At 43.0% G+C, this 16952-nt stretch overlaps 2 protein-coding genes across 2 annotated transcripts in view; one reads left to right on the top strand and one right to left on the bottom strand.

The window, feature by feature from the left end:
* The window catches only part of LOC128438650 (DNA repair protein XRCC4), a 25532-nt gene extending 12185 nt beyond the window's left edge, over positions 1–13347 (bottom strand). The window contains exons 1-3 of the mRNA XM_053421268.1: positions 12752–13347; positions 4139–4295; positions 2144–2346 (exon numbers count right to left, since the gene is read on the bottom strand). Of these exons, the coding sequence (XP_053277243.1) occupies positions 2144–2346; positions 4139–4277 (342 nt within the window). The 5' untranslated portion in view covers positions 4278–4295; positions 12752–13347. The remainder of the gene's footprint in view (positions 1–2143; positions 2347–4138; positions 4296–12751) is intronic.
* Positions 12870–16952, top strand: tmem167a (transmembrane protein 167A). Its single transcript, XM_053421267.1, has 4 exons — positions 12870–13008; positions 14465–14574; positions 16172–16206; positions 16292–16952. Exons 1-4 carry the CDS (start codon positions 13006–13008, stop codon positions 16360–16362), a joined length of 219 nt encoding a protein of 72 aa, XP_053277242.1. The 5' UTR covers positions 12870–13005; the 3' UTR covers positions 16363–16952.

The following is a 16952-nucleotide window of genomic DNA, read 5'->3' as shown; positions in this document are numbered from 1 at the left end:
CAACTCAGCAGATTTCCATGAAACTTGGTGGAAGGATGGGGTATAGATCAGAGAAAAACCCATTAAAATAATGGAAAAATCCAGAGATTTTTATAACATCATTAGACACCACGTTTCTCAACATTTTCATAGGCAGATTAAGTGAATTGAAATCTATGTCTAAAATATTTGGTGCTGGATGAAGTTTAGCGGACCATTGGGCCTCTGTGGAGTAGAAATAGAAGATACGGATCTGTCAGGTTTGACACCTGAATGCTGGAAGCTTGGCATCCTCGTCTAAAACCAACAGATGTCTGCACATGTCCGGACACAGATACATGCACACACACACACACACACACACACAAATACAAACACACACTGTAGGAACATTTGTCTGCACGGCCCCACTCTCACAGAGACAAAGAAAGCCTGGGGGAGTTGGAGAAAGAAAAAGGCTCTCAATCAAGTGTTGTTTAACGTTGTAAGATGGGAACGGCCCGGCCCATAAATCAGAGCTTTATGGTCTCTACAGTGTTTCTAACCCACTGGCCTTCTCCCTCTGCTCTCCTCTACTTGCACAGAGCTCCCAGGACCCCGAGTGCAATGCTCCCCCAAGGCAAAAGCATCCCTTTCAGTTGGGGAGAATAACACAGACATTGACTAAATGCATCGCGACCTGCACTCCATCAAACCTGTCGCTCACTTTGTAAGAACCACCTCAGCAGAGATACAGCAAAGGACGTTTCCATTCTTTGTGACTGTAGAATACAAGGAGATTTGCTTTAATGTAGGACAGGGTTAGCTTACATTATAACTCAGCATTACCTTTTGACCAATGTTCAATCAACAAACCTCTTTTACGAACTGTAGCCATTATCTACCTTGCAATGTTGCAATCTGATGACGGGCAACAAACTGAATGATTCCTATCTTTGGCTTTTAAAACTGTGGCCTGAGGGAAACCAATCCTTTCTAATTCTGCCATAATGTTGGACGACTATAAACCTTATCTTTTTAACAGCCCCCTGTAAAAAAGAAGACTTCCTTTCCATATTGTTGTATGTCGTTAGTAGCATTTTTCCTCAGGGAACAGGGACAAGCGGTAAGTGCACAATGTGTGGATTCCACGTTTTCCTTTCAAAAATACCCACTTGAGTTTGCTATGACTCTGTTGGACTTTTTTTTATAAGACCCTGTTAAGGAGCTCCTGGTGCCAATGATCAAATTCTCCCAAAACCAGTTCCAGCAAATATCATCCAAATGAGGAGCCAAAGTGCCAACAGTTCCATTCACTTTGTGCTTTATGTCAGGAGGAGAGAGAAGCAGTTTGAAACTGCACACATATCGATGTGAGGAAAGAGACAACAAACTGCTGCACTAAAAGATGCCATTGCAGGCAATGTTAGTGGTGTTGGTGGAGGCCCGCTGTTACAGGTACTGATGAGACTGCTGTGCCATTACAGCCATCCCAGGGGGAAAAAATGAAGGGGCAGCATATTTCACACAGAGCCACTGTCTCCTTGTTCAAACACGAACTTTGTAAACGTTTGCAAAAATGAGGAGTTTACCTTTCACATACAAAGAACCAAGCAGGAAATGTCCACAACATTCAGATGAGGGTTGGTGCCTGGATGGAGCAGGAAGGAGGCCGGACATGATGTATAAATTCTGTTGCATGGTGTTTTTGTTTACAGTGCATTGACAACGGCATCGGCCCTTATCCTGATCTTGAATCTTGTTGTCTTTCCAAGTTGACAACTTCATCAGTGTCTTTTACTTGGATGGCACCTTTTTTCATCCCAAGATGTTTGTATTCTTCCAGTTTTGTGTCCGTGACATGTTAGAAACGTCATCAACTTGCTCATTGTGAATTTTCCTGATATTTTCCTGCTGTATTATCATTTGGGATAATTTGTACATTTTACAAGGGAGCTGCCAGGAAATGTCCAGGGAAATGTTTGACTCTGAAATGTCACGCATGTAGCCCACTCAGAAAAATCTGAGACCCAACATCGGTGCCTGCCTGGAGGCCGCATCTGTCTGAGCACATCCTTAAAGCTGCTGCTTGTGTGACTTTGTTTAAAGTATTTGTTAGCTGGGCGAAGATGTAACCACTCTTAAAATAAGTCATTGTAAATATCCAATCAACACTTTTGCTCACCGTGATGTCGTCACAGAACTTCTGATATGAGAGATGACAGTGATCTGGAGTCAGGTGGAAAGAATAGGCTTTCTTGTCGCTCCCTCTCCCTCGTCCTCCTCTTCCTTCACCACTCCTTGTTAGTGCTAGAAGAAGATCCTTCACATAGTTTTCTCTTGTGACTCCCAGTTCACTGGCTTCCTTTGTCACCTCATCTTCTGAAACTGAACACAGAGGTGTTGCTTAAAACACTGTTTGCTCTTACAGGCATTTTTCTCATTTTTGTGTTATATTCAAGTCACAGTTAAGAGTAACCTGACAGAGGGCTAAAGGTAAACTGCAGACATACATTTAAACAAGGATTATGTGCGTGGATGCATGTGAACGGGGATTTTAAGAGAAGCAAGTAGAGAAGGGAATGTCATCAGCTGTTTCACAGCTGCTCACAAGGGGTTGAGAGTCCCAATTAACACATCAAACACTGAAACGCTGACGACCCAGAAGCCCCCACATAGCTGTCACAACCCCAGCGCTGCCTGTCAGCTCTGCAGATGGACAGCGATGGAAAGCTAGGGAGCAGTTATGTTCCAGGTGTCTTTCCACAGTAAACGTACTCATGTGCATATTTAACCACACATACACACTGAACACTGACTTGCACATACAAAGACAAGCCTTGTAGCGTTTAATCTAATGTATACACCTGTAAGCTGCAGAACAGAAGTGAAGAGGGACGATGAAACAAGGTCAATGCTGTCCCTCCAGTTAAAGGACCCAGAGTTACAATATTATGAGATTGGGTTCAGCCAGGTGCCTGCACAATTAGGACAGCGAGGTACAGGATAGTCAATGGTTAAGAGATTTAAGTCTTTAAATGAAATTACATGTAAACACACATTTAAGCAAAATAAAACCACAAGAGATGTTGCATGAGAATTAGAACTTCACAGATTTATCTAATGACCATGAAAAGATTAGCTGCTATGAGCCTTTCACAGACATATATGTACCTGCGTCCCTGTTTGCTAGTATGAAAAGTTAAATTTTACAAATTAAAGAATCCAATGGAAAATATTTGCATTTGTTTAAATTGTACGTTAAATAATGGCTATTCAGACTGATGTGATAAATTTACAGGATGTTATGCAGAAGTGGCAAGGTGAACTTGGTATAGATATTGATGGGGATAAGTGGACTAAGATATGGACTCAAACAAAGAAAATATCTGTGTGTAACCGTACCAGATTGCTGCAATTTAAGATTGTGCACCGTTTACAAATCTCTCCTAACAAAAGACATAAAATGAACTCTCAACTCTCACCTGCATGTTTAAAATGTAAAATCTCAGTGGGCACCTATACTCATTGTATCTGGTCATGTCCTAAAATACAAGCATATTGGATGGGTGTTTTGAAAGATTTGGAAAAAATATTTGGTGTGGTGTTGCACATGGACCCTCTTTCCTTAATCCTGGGTTACACCAGTCAGGATACTATTGTGGATGCCAACGCTGCCAGACTGTATAATATCCTCACATATGCAGCCAGGAAGAATATCTTTTTGTCTTGGATAAGCGACAAACCCCCCACTAAATCGAACTGGCACAAGATAATTATGGAATGTTTTCCCCTTGAGTACCTGACCTGTCTGCTTCACTCTTCAGAGGGACAGTTTATGAACATTTGGACTCCATATCTTCACTTTTCCAGCTCTACAGTGGCTTCAGTGCTCTCGAATGTTGTCCTTGGCTAGCCTTAGGCTCTTTGTCTTTATCTTGTTGTCATTGCACTGATTGGGTGAATGTAAGTATGTATAGACTGTCTAGACCAATGTTGTACTTGTTTTATTGTTGTTACGTCAATATATAAAAAGTTCAATAAACATATTTGTAAAAAAAAAAAAAAATAATGGCTATTTTCTGCTTGGTTGTATTTGTGTTTTCATTTTAGTCATAATCAATTCCTGCCATTTGGGTTTGATAACAAAATCATTTAGTTTATTAAGAATGAAATGTACCTTCTCCGATCCATGCCGAGCTGCCATCAGTGAGAGCTAATGTAAATCCAGCACCCAGGTCCTCTGCCCAGTCCACTCGCAGGAAGTAGGGGGTACTTGGATCAGTGGTTATTGTGATCTGGCGGACTGTGCCACTCATGTCTTACCAACTGTAGACCTGCAAGAAAATCATACTTAGAAATTCAGAAACTCTTAACAATGGATCATTGTGATTCATTTTCCCAGCAACGAGACCACTGCATTGGTTTTCAAGCCATTTAGTGGCCCAACTGTTAGCGTTTGGCTCTGGGCCCCCATGCAACGAAAGGCCAATCAGTTCAGTTTGATGTTGCAAGGTTGTGTTAATCTTCCAGCTGAAACAATGCGCCTCATTGTTTCACTAGTTGGATTTGGTAATAAAAGTCCTCGTGTGTGTCCTCGATGGGGGTCTCTGAGTCAGAGGAACTACAGGGACATAAACAGGTTTTGGCAGGGTTGTGTGTGGGAGCATGGGCTCCCTGGCCACCAGCAAAGTAATTACATGCTGTTAAAGATAAATAGAAGAAGATTAACATAAAGGCAGAGTTGCTGTACGATTTGAATTTGTCTGTACATTTATATAAGGATATGAAATGCAAAGAATTATTAGTGAGGACATCCTACCAGAGGCAAACAATTTTAGTCTTCAAATTTCAATCTGGTAAAAATCCCCTCATGGTTTGATTTAAGCTCTAGCTGTCAAGCTCAACTGAGACTATAAAAGCTCCACTAAACACAATGACTACACTACATTATTACGCGTTAGATAAAATTACTATTAATTTTGTTTTTAAATCTCATTTATTGAATTTAAGTGGATAATTTGGGACAAGTAGGACATTTCCTGAATCGTCGCTACCATTACATTGTTTATCTCCACGAGAGGCGATTAAACCCATTATACTAAGAGGCTGAGAAAGTTTGACTTGATTACGGATGTCCAAGTCAGAACATGCGATTAGTGCTTCCACGTGAAGTGAGAGGTGAGTTGGGAATCTTCCCTGCTTAAATACAGGCCAAAGTGTGTGGAGATGGAGGGAAAAGGACAGCTAAAGTGGTAGTTAGCCAAGCTGGACATGTTGGAAAAAATGAAAATGAGGGCCTTCGGACACTATGCTGTAAGTTATGACCTGACAGCACGTTCTTTTGGGATTCTTTCTGGAACTCCCTGACAGAGCACACGATCAAAGTTGTTCAAAATGAAACATGCACATGTGCTCTCTCCACACACACAGAGATACACACACCAGTGTGTGCATATGTGCATTCACACTAGGACCCTTGCAACAGCTTAAAGTTGACCCTTTGTGCTTCTAGGGGGGGTGTGGCTGGATGAAGGGCTCAACTTTAACCCCATGAAGTGAGCCCGGCTACTCATTAGTTACTGTAGCATCTGTTCCGCAGGGACTGTGACCCTGTGGTAATGACAGAAAGACACTCAAATTAAATAAACAGCGCTGTCTGTCTGGAATGGAGAGTTGTTCAAAGTGTCCTCCTGTTAGCATCTGTTCAGTTATTTCGATGAGCACACAGACTCCGTGGAATGCTTAAATCATGAGCTGCAGCTTCCCTGCAGCTCTGACATACAGACCTCATCCTCTTTCTGAGGCCCTCTGTAATTTTTTCTTCTGCTCAACCATTTATTGTCTTTTCTTCTCTCGTTCTGTCGCATTTAAACACCGTGAGACACAACTCTTTGCAGGCCATAGTTGGTAAATGACTCATAACTAGAGCCTGTAATTATGCATCCTGTGTCTCAAATGAGAAGATCATAGAGAGTAGAGAGAGGGAAGCCAAGGCAGTTAACTGTCTCTTTAATGGGTCCTGACAATTAGGCCTGTCCTCTTGATTTGCTTTCACTGGACTTTCACCTCATGCTTTCTCCAATTCAAGATGAAAAGGACAACTCCTTGTTAGTGTCCTGTTGTCATCCTCAGGGATTAAAGCAGTGCTGCCCTAAACAGCAGCAGAGTGAGCCATGGCCTTTAAGTCTTTACTCTCCCCAGGTATTAACTAGCTTAAGCCATTTGACTGATAGAGATATATCATAAACTAACATAACAATAAAATAATGACATATACATGATATTAATGTATACATATACATATACATATAAACATATAAATGTACAAACCACTGCAAGAATATCAGACTCTCAGATTTGACTATTTATAGGTATGTGATGCCCTGCATGTAGATGTGCAGATTCAAGACTGGAGTGGTCTCTTGATTTCTTTCTTAGGTGTTTCACATCATCAAGTTCAATATCCATTCTGTGCAACAGAATCAATTTTTTTATCTCATCATCTCATCGTCATCCGCTTATCCGGGGTCGGGTCGCGGGGGGAGCAGCTCAAGCAGGGGGCCCCAGACTTCCCTTTCCCGGGCCACATTGACCAGCTCTGACGGGGGGATCCCGAGGCGTTCCCAGGCCAGTGTTGAGATATAATCTCTCCACCTAGTCCTGGGTCTTCCCCGAGGTCTCCTCCCCACTGGACGTGCCTGAAACACCTCCCAAGGGAGGCGCCCAGTGGGCATCCTTACCAGATGCCCGAACCACCTCAGCTGACTCCTTTCTAAGTAAAGGAGCAGCGGCTCTAATCCGAGTCCCTCACGGATGACTGAGCTTCTCACCCTATCCCTAAGGGAGACGCCAGCCACCCTTCTGAGAAAACTCATCTCGGCCGCTTGTACCCGCGATCTCGTCCTTTCGGTCATCACCCAGCCCTCATGACCATAGGTGAGGATAGGAACGAAGATCGACCGGTAGATCGAGATCTTTGCCTTGCGGCTCAGCTCTCTTTTCGTTACAACGGTGCGGTAAAGCGAACGCAATACCGCCCCCGCTGCTCCGATTCTCCGGCCAATCTCACGCTCCATAGTACCCTCACTCGCGAACAAGACCCCGAGGTACTTGAACTCCTTCACTTGGGCTAATGACTCATTTCCTACCCGGAGTAAGCAATCCATCGGTTTCCTGCTAAGAGTCATGGCCTCAGATTTAGCGGTGCTGATCCTCATCCCAGCCGCTTCACACTCGACCGCCAGCCGATCCAGTGAGTGCTGAAGGTCACAAGCCGATGATCCAATGAGGACCACATCATCCGCAAAAAGCAGTGACGAGATCCTCAGACCACCGAACTGCAACCCCTCCCCACCACGACTACGCCTCGATATCCTGTCCATGTATATCACAAACAGGATTGGTGACAAGGCGCAGCCCTGGCGGAGACCAGCACCCACTGAGAACGAAACTGACTGGCTGCCGAGGACCCGAACACAGCTCTCGCTTTGGGAGTACAGAGATTGGATGGCCCTGAGGAGAGACCCCCTTACCCCATACTCCCGCAGCACCTCCCACAGTTTCTCCCGGGGGACCCGGTCATACGCCTTCTCCAGATCCACAAAACACAAGTGGACCGGATGGGCATACTCCCAGGCCCCCTCCAGGATCCTTGCGAGAGTGAAGAGCTGGTCCGTAGTTCCACGTCCGGGGCGAAAACCGCATTGTTCCTCTTCAATCTGAGGTTCGACGATCGGCCGAACCCTCCTTTCCAGCACCTTGGAGTAGACTTTACCAGGGAGGCTGAGAAGTGTGATACCCCGATAATTGGTACACACTCTCTGGTCCCCCTTTTTGAACAGGGGAACCACCACCCCGGTTTGCCACTCCTTTGGCACTGTACCCGACTCCCACGCGATGTTGAATAGGCGTGTCAACCATGACAGCCCCTCAACACCCAGAGCCTTTAGCATTTCTGGCTGGATCTCCTCAATCCCTGGGGCTTTGCCACTGCGGAGATGTTTGACTACCTCAGTGACCTCCACCAGGGAAATTGACGACGAAACACCATCAACCTCGAGCTCTGCCTCCAACATAGAGGGCGTGTTATTCGGATTCAGGAGTTCCTCAAAGTGTTCCTTCCAACGTCCGACGACCTCCTCAGTTGAGGTCAACAGAGTCCCATCCTTACTGTACACAGCTTGGATGGTTCCCCGTTTCCCCCTCCTGAGGTGCCGGATAGTCTTCCAGAAACACTTTGGTGCCGACCGAAAGTCCTTCTCAATGACCTCTCCGAACTTCTCCCACACCCGCTGCTTAGCCTCCGACACGGCAGCAGCTGCAGCCCTTCGGGCCTGTCGGTACCCTGCAACCGAGTCAGGAGTCCTCCAGGATATCATATCCCGGAAGGCCTCCTTCTTCAATCGGACGGCTTCCCTGACCACCGGTGTCCACCACGGTGTCCGAGGGTTACCGCCCCTTGAGGAACCTAAGACCCTGAGGCCGCAGCTTCAGCAATGGAGGCTTTGAACACCGCCCACTCCGGCTCAATGTCCCCAACCTCCACAGGAATGCCAGAAAAACTCCGCCGGAGGTGTGAGTTGAAGATACCTAGGACGGGGGCCTCCTCCAGACGTTCCCAGTTCACCCGCACTACTCGTTTGGGCTTACCAGGTCTATCCGGAAATTTCCCCCATTCCCTGATCCAACTCACAACCAGATGGTGGTCGGTTGACAGTTCCGCCCCTCTCTTTACCCGAGTGTCCAAAACATGCGGCCTCAGATCAGATGACACGATCACAAAATCGATCATTGATCTTCGGCCTAGGGTACTCTGGTACCAGGTACACTTATGAGCACCCTTATGTTCGAACATGGTGTTTGTTATGGATAATCTATGACTAGCACAGAAGTCCAATAACAAACGACCGCTCGGGTTCAGATCAGGGAGGCCGTTCCTCCCCACCACGCCTCTCCAGGTATCTCCATCGTTGCCCACGTGGGCGTTGAAGTCACCCAGCAGAACTACGGAGTCCCCTACTGGAGCCCCATGCAGGACTCCATTCAGGGTCTCCAAGAAGGCCGAGTACTCTGAGCTGCTGTTTGGTGCATACGCACAAACAACAGTCAGAGTTTTCCCCCCTACAACCCTTAGGCGCAGGGAGGCGACCCTCTCGTCTACCGGGGTAAACTCCAACACCGCGGCGCTCAGCCGGGGATTTATGAGTATCCCCACACCCGCCCGGCGCCTCACGCCCTTGGCAACTCCGGAGAAGAATAGAGTCCAACCCTTATCCAGGAGTACGGTACCAGAGCCGAGACTGTGCGTGGAGGTAAGCCCCACCAGATCTAACTGGTAGCGCTCCACCTCCCTCACAAGCTCCGGTTCCTTTCCCCACAGCGAGGTGACGTTCCACGTCCCCAGAGCCAGCTTCTGCCGCCCGGGTCTGGTCCGTCGAGACCCCTGACCTTCGCTGCCACCCATGTGGCTGCGCACCCGACCCCAACGGGTCTTCCCACAGGTGGTGGGCCCATGAGATGAAGAGAGGGGGGGTGCCACGTAGTTTGTTCGGGCTGTGCCCGACCGGGCTCCGTGGCAAACCCGGCCACCAGGCGCTCGCCATCGAGCCCTTCGTCTGGGCCTAGCTCCAGACGGGGGCCCCGGGCTTCCTCCGGGCCGGGTCACATCTCCTCTTCCGTCGATATTCATTGAGGGTTTTTGAACCATTCTTAGTCTGGCCCCTCACCTGAGACCACTCTGCCATGAGAGACCCTACCAGGAGCACAAGGCTCCAGACAACACAGCCCTCAGGTTCACAGGGACACGCAAACCTCTCCACTACGATAAGGTGACGGTTCCATTTTATGTATGTATATGTATATGTGTTTATATATATATATATAATTTGCACTGGTTTCAGAGGTAGAGCTTTTCATTTATCTGTACTACTTTCTCTTGTGCTAATACAAGGATAATACAGGTTTTACATGACAAATCAATGCCTACAGGTTGAGATCTGGCCTCTGATCTGATCTGGTTTACAGTATGATCATATCAGAGGCTGAGTTGTTAAGCTTCACCAATACCTGATTGATACGTGCCTTGACCTAAAGATCAAGTTTGTAGAAACTAGTGTAATTCAAACATGGACATTTTTAGTGCTAACGTTCTCGCTGCCAGAAGAGCAGACAGTGATATAGTTGCAGTGGGTCAGGGTCAGAGTCCAACTGTGTAACAAATATGTTTATTTTCTAAAATCTTAATCATATTATGTGGCAAATTAAATTAAATTGAAGTGAATTGCAAATGGCATTGGTGACAACAAACTTCAGACCTATACCGTTTATCTAACACCATTGGCAGTGTATCTTCTCAGTGGATTGTGTGGACACCGAAACATAAAAACGCCCGACGGAATGAATCAGCCTCTCCACTCCTTGAGTGACCCTACTCCCTTGACACAATCTGGAATCAAAATAGTAAATCTACCACTGAGAGATCGGATGACACTTTAAAACCACTGGGTGAAAGGTGTAGTGAGAACAAAAGCATTTCTATCAGACAAATTCGACTGAAATCACACAGGGATTAAATACTACTTCATTCAGCAAAATGTTTCAGAATAGAAAATGCAACTCAAATTCTTTACACACGCAAAGTGATCTGCAGTGCTGTCACACCAACTTCAAACGTCACCTCTAAAATTCAGGTCACTTAAAAGATGACTAATTTCAAGAATAGGAAAACGGTTCAAAACAGAATACCTTTCTACCCTTTCAATTGTTGTCCACTTTATCTCAGCTCTTTCATATAAAGTTGGAACCATCTTGCTAACCTTGAATTCAGTTGCACAATGACAGGTCATTTTCACATCTCCAATATTCACACAGGAATAAACTACAGCAGTGAAATCCTACATTAAGCTCAATCCCAACTGCACGGCAATTCTCCATGATGATTATGGCTGTGTAAAAGTAGAGACCTTGGAACATTACAACCTGTGGAAGCACAACACTGCCCGTCACCATCATGCTCATAGTTGAGTCTTATTTAGTTTGAAGGTCAAAACTGCAAAGAAACCGTGTGGCTGTCACTTTCCAATGTCCCTTTTCACTACAATCAAAACCTGTGAACACTACTATTACTTGAGTAAAGTTTTATGGTATTGAAATGTGTAACAAGAAAGAGTTTCACCCTTTTATTTTCTCTCGTAACTAAAATACATTTTACACAGACTGACAATACATCAAGCCTTGATTTGACTCCAGTTATCAGGTATGTACCGTACTGCAATGTAAATTGGTCAGTGTGCTGTAAAAACCTATAAAACTTTTACATTAAGAGGATTTTGAATCCGTTTAAAGTTTACTCTTGCTCATCTCTCACTCTTGTAAACCAGACATTTATTTTTTATCCCACCAAGTTTTCATCCACACTCTTGTCATAATTTAAAAAAAAAAAAAAAAAAAAAAGCATTATTTATGTGTGGTTAACAAGCTGACAGACTTCTTCTTACATGAAGAGCTCTGCAGGAGTGTCTGGGACAGAGGTGTCGAGGGAGATTTGAAACATGGTTTAAATGCAATCAAGATGCGCGGCTGGTTGGAGGGAGGGGACTTCATTGTCAAAACTTTGAGAGAGAAGAGGACCACAAAAAATGTCAGCCATAAATCACAGAGAGTGCGAGAATAGGAGATGTTAGGCTTCTAACCTATAAATACCAGTCAATTATGTGAATTTTTTCAACACCGGTTTTTGTTTTTAGAATATTGTTTTAACTTTGAAGCCAACGAAATATTTAAAATAAAGACAAACTCTCCTATCACGTGATCCATGCTTATGTTTTGGAACTATAACCATGACATCTGTGTTTGAAGTCGAACACGTTTAATTTTCTAACACCACATACATGCTCTGTGTCCCATAATAATCATGAAGTGGTTTCAAATGCATATAAGCCTAAATTCATAGTATTTTCTACCTCAAATACTGATTGTACTCAGTCTCTCCATCAATCCCAAAAAATATTGTCCAGTCTACCTTCATGTCAGTCCTCGACTATGGAGACATTCTAAACTGCCACGCAGTCCCATCAACTCTCCAGCAGTTAAACCACTGAGATTATGCTTCATCACAAACAACAAATTCCCCCCACATCATTGTTCTCTGTATCCCTTCATTACAAATGAGAAAAGACTCTTATTCATCTATAAAGTTCTGATCTTAAAACTTCCAACTTACCACAGCTCTCATTTAAAACCAGTACATACAAGCACAAGACCCAGTAACTGAGACATTGGTTGAACGTGGATTCAATTACTATGCACCTGCTAAACTATATGATTTATAAACTTCCTTCAAACTACAGTCAGCATTTAAATCTTTACGACGTGATGTTGTTTATGAATCTTTATGACTTTATTTTACTGTGGTGTTTTGTTGTTGCTCGTGTTTAATTGTCTGTGGCTGATTGCGAATGTTTCTTGATCTCAAGCCTCCCTTGAAAAATACATCTTGATCTCAATGTGACTGCCTGATTAAATAAAGACAATATATATATATTATCTCAGCTGTAATTATTATTGACAGCTTAATAATAGTGTATTAATAACCTCCGGGGTCCTGCATGTCATGTTTAGCTAGCTGTTAGCATCTCCACCAGAGCTAAATTGTTATATGTGGTTATGTTGTCGGTCTTGAACGTGCTACATGGAGAGCACCGTAGTTTTCAGTGTGTCTGTCGGACGCAGGTCGTTGTAATTGATTGTGTTAAGAACATTTAATGAACACATTTCCCTTAAGGAGACTTACGTTGCTTTGTGGACAAACCACTGCTGCGTCCAGACGAAGAGTTCTGAGTGAGAACCTCTTGTTATCTCTGCTTCCACCCTTTGTTTCTTCTGACAGTTCACGATTCAACTTTCAACTCTCCTTCTTCTCGACCAATCACAGTGTGTGGTTTTGCGGCACACTGCGACGAGACGCTACGTAGGCTACGTCACTGGCCACGTTACGTAAGTTCCACAGAGCAGGAAGTGTGATGTGGCTCTGACTCGCCGACAAAAATGGTGAGTTTTCCACGAGTGTTTTTATTTTCCCGTGGCTCCCTTTTAAACTACAGTCGTCACAACGCGTTCTCAGTTTGAGCTGTGCGACACGCAGCCGCAGCAGCTAATGCTAACAGGCGAGGGGATGCAGGACGTGTGGTCAATGCTAAGCTACGTAGCTAGCACTGGCTAACTCTGTTAGCATATCGAGCTTTCACATTATGTTCCTGTGCGTTAATATCACGATATTAGAAATGTGTTTGGCACGGAAGTTAATGTGGCACCGCGAGTCGTTTGATATCAACTTACGATCCGAGAATCTGTTCGATGATCATAGTGAACACGAGCAGCGCAGGGAGGCGTTTGCCACGTAGCTGCACAATAGTTCAGGGTGTGTGTGTTTAGATACGAATTGTTTATAAGCTGGTAATAAAGTGAATCTGAGATCATGAGCACATCACGCAGACAGGTTATTAGAAGTTTAGTTTTTATCGTGAACTCGACTAGGTGAGGGTTGTTTTGTGAACTATTAATTTTGCATTATGTTAGAAAGTGTATTTGCACCATGTTTGTGAGCAAATATTTCAGAGGTAAATTCTGGATTTTGATTGTTAGGGCACACATGTAATCATCATATTACAATGTCTTCTTAGATTAATAGAAGGGGTTGTATTCACAATCAAAGTTTAGTTTAATATATTTTCAAAAATTTGAGTAATAACCATTGAATGGTTTATTGAATATAAAGCATCTGTGTGTCTCTTTCAGATATCCTGTGCTGTTGCGAAAACTAAGCTAATGTCCAGTATAGAGTTGTTGATTAGCGTCATGCTCTAACTTCATTTGTCAGGTTTGATATGATTCAACATCAGACCCATTCATTTATAACAAAACAGAGAAGTTCTAACTTAGACATCGTACTTTGTACCATGTACTGTGATTTTAATATCAATTCTAATTTATAATTGCTCTCATGATAGGAGCAACAGGTTGTTAAAATCTGGCCAGTTTTATAAAGAGAGCACTAGATCACAAACAACCTCGTCAGTCTGGTGTTTTGAGAATAATAAAGTTGGGTCCCACAATTTGTTATTGGTTATAAAGCCAGGCCTTATGAGAGATGGATTTTTAAGCCACAATACCTGTTCGGTATGCTGTTGATCTTACGAATTAATACACTGACATTGAAAAAAATTTAATGGAGCGATTTTGACCGTCTATGGAAGAACAAGCGGTCTGGTGATGAGTCTTTCACAGTCACGTTTCTCTAACTGGATCTACACAGCCAGCCAACTTCTTTGTCACGTCACCAGAATGAACAGCTGGTACATCAACATTCCTCAATACATGTGGCCTGGCATTCATGTTGCAGGAAATCAACTACAGTGAATTTGGTGGTTGCTAGATTTTGACCTCTGCTTTAAAACTGCATGAGCTCTTGTCGGTACTAAATATATAATTTTCTTTCTTCTTGCAGTCAGCTATTTTCAACTTCCAGTCGCTGCTAACAGTGATTCTCCTCCTGATCTGTACCTGTGCCTACATCAGAGCGCTGGCTCCAAGCTTGCTAGACAAGAACAAGACCGGGTATGATCAAATACTATTTTAAACAACAGTGAAGTTGCCGCCGAAGTCTTAAAATACCAATCTCTGTCTCTTGGAATGACACACAGGTCACAGCGGCTTGTTTTCTTTATCGTTCTAGTGTTTGTTCATATAATGTATGTCAGTTGTATGCATGTAATTCTGTAAAGTATGCACACTTTTCCTGTCAAATGAGAAAGGTCTATTTCAGGCATATAGTTTAATGTTACAATTTCTAGTATATAGGGTGAAAAAAGTCTTGACATACAAAGATGCAGTTCAAATGAAAAGATGTCCTCATAAAAAAGTGCTAAGACTCAGTGCCTCTCACTGTATATGCTATAATCACTGACAGTGCTTAAACAATTACACGACACACAACGTTTTTGTTGTATAAAAATGCTGCGATGTCCTGTCATTATTACCGTTTTCAATTTTAACAGTTGATTCCATGTAGTTACTTGTTTTTGAATTAGACATTAGTTTTCTTGTCCTGCTGATCGTCAGATTTATTGTTTGCATGGCTTTGAGACAGAGCCAAGATATTTATATCAATAAAGCTGCGGAAATAAAAAACAGAAATAATATGCATAGTTTTGGGGTTAGTTATGTTTCACAACAATTTATACATACTCATTGATGTATGTGAATTTTAACTTCATATCATAGGCTTTAAAAATGCAATTATTTGCAATTGAATCTCAATACTTTTAGTTTTGAAAGACTTAAAAATCACTATACATATGGAATCTGTACCCATATCATCATTGAATTAGGAGATGAGTGTTTTAACACATTATTCTTATATTAGAATCCATGCATATCAAGCCCTACAATTTGAAATTATTCATCTATCTTTAACTCTGTCAATTCTGAGGACACTTGCTTATTTTCTCAGCTAATAAGAAGCTTCTTTTGGTAGCAGAATATGGTAGCAGCCTTAAATTAAATCCTTTCCCCATCACTGGATCTTTATTATTCTTGGATGTTCAAACTCTATGATTCACTTCACACCCACACACCATTGGAGCCAGGAGTGACTTCCTCTTCAGACAAACCCATGAGACTTTGTGGCAGATGGGATGATTTAGTAATTTTCCCTCTTGATTGATTGGTACACGGAGGCATGAGCCATTATTTGTATTGATTTGGTTCCAAACATCATGCAAACTTATTTTTCTTTAGTAGTTATAGACCTAAAATCTGACTAAGGTTTACACCAGGACTATTTCAAGTCTACAAGAGAAGATTTCAAAATGTTGGCACATCATTTTATGATGAAGGTTAAAATAAATATGCACAGACTTGCAGTCCCACTCATTCCGGCCAGCAGACACATCAGATGCCATATTTGGCTCAACTGTCATAAACAAACATGAATTCCCCCTTTCTTCCTCTACAAATACTTCTTGCATGGAAAGGGACAGAGGAGCAGCAGTTTCTGATTCCACCACTTTTATATCAACACAACCCCCAACCTCATGTTTGATCTTGTGTTTTCATAGATTTTTTTATTCGGTAAATTAACAATTAAGTTTAAAACAAATGGAGGCCAATAATGATTATTGAGAGTAATATTTGTCATTGTTTTATCTTTTAGGATTCTAGGGATTTTCTGGAAGTGTGCCAGAATAGGTATGTTATTATTTTATTTTTTTCTTAAAGGAATAATTTTGCTTAGCAGTGTCACCTTCACTTAAATCTTGTTTCTTCTGTCTAGGTGAGAGGAAGAGCCCCTGGGTGGCTTGCTGCTGTGTCGTCATGGCGTTTAGTATACTGTTTCAGCAGTAGCAGTCCAAAGGAAACCACAAATGGAGACATTGGGGAAATGAACAGACAGCAAGGCACGAACAATATGATCCTAGAAGCACAACAGGACCTCTGGTGGTTGTCAGTTAAGATGATGTAAAAACAGAGACTTGTCACCACTCGTCGTGGCCACGGAGGGAGAGAATGTGTGTTTGTAGGTGGAGGGGCGGGGTGATAGCCCCAGAGTGTGTCTCGATCCCTCCACAGACCTCCAGGTCTGTCCTTGTGTTTGCTCATGATGTCGAAGGTTTACTCCAGTTGTATGTGTGATCAAAGGATCGTTTGTCCAAACATTTCAAACAGATTCATTTTTTTCCCTCTCTAAGTTTGTCACAATGGCATCGATTGTTGAGAATCCTTCACAAAAATCATCCTTCATGAATATGTATAAGTACTTCAGTCATTCAGACTTTTGTTTGTTGTATCTAAAATGGTGATGATATTCCATAGCAAGCAAACTGGTATTCTAGCTCTCAACATGTCAAATTGTCCCACAAATTTGTCGCCAGGAGCCGCTGATGTTTTTAAAGTCAGTCAGTTTGTCACTATTTATTAAAGAACCTTTTTGGAGA

Source organism: Pleuronectes platessa, chromosome 4 (genome assembly GCF_947347685.1).
Source record: "Pleuronectes platessa chromosome 4, fPlePla1.1, whole genome shotgun sequence".
Lineage (NCBI taxonomy): Eukaryota > Metazoa > Chordata > Actinopteri > Pleuronectiformes > Pleuronectidae > Pleuronectes > Pleuronectes platessa.
The sequence above is the reverse complement of the archived record's forward strand: the minus strand, read 5'-3'. Positions and strand labels throughout refer to the sequence as shown.

What these genes read in the sequence shown, in the direction of transcription:
- tmem167a (XM_053421267.1), top strand. An exon ending in CTAGACAAGAACAAGACCGG is followed by an intron (nt 14,575 to 16,171) that starts GTATGATCAAAT and finishes TTTATCTTTTAG; the next exon opens with GATTCTAGGGATTTTCTGGA. An exon ending in CTGGAAGTGTGCCAGAATAG is followed by an intron (nt 16,207 to 16,291) that starts GTATGTTATTAT and finishes TCTTCTGTCTAG; the next exon opens with GTGAGAGGAAGAGCCCCTGG.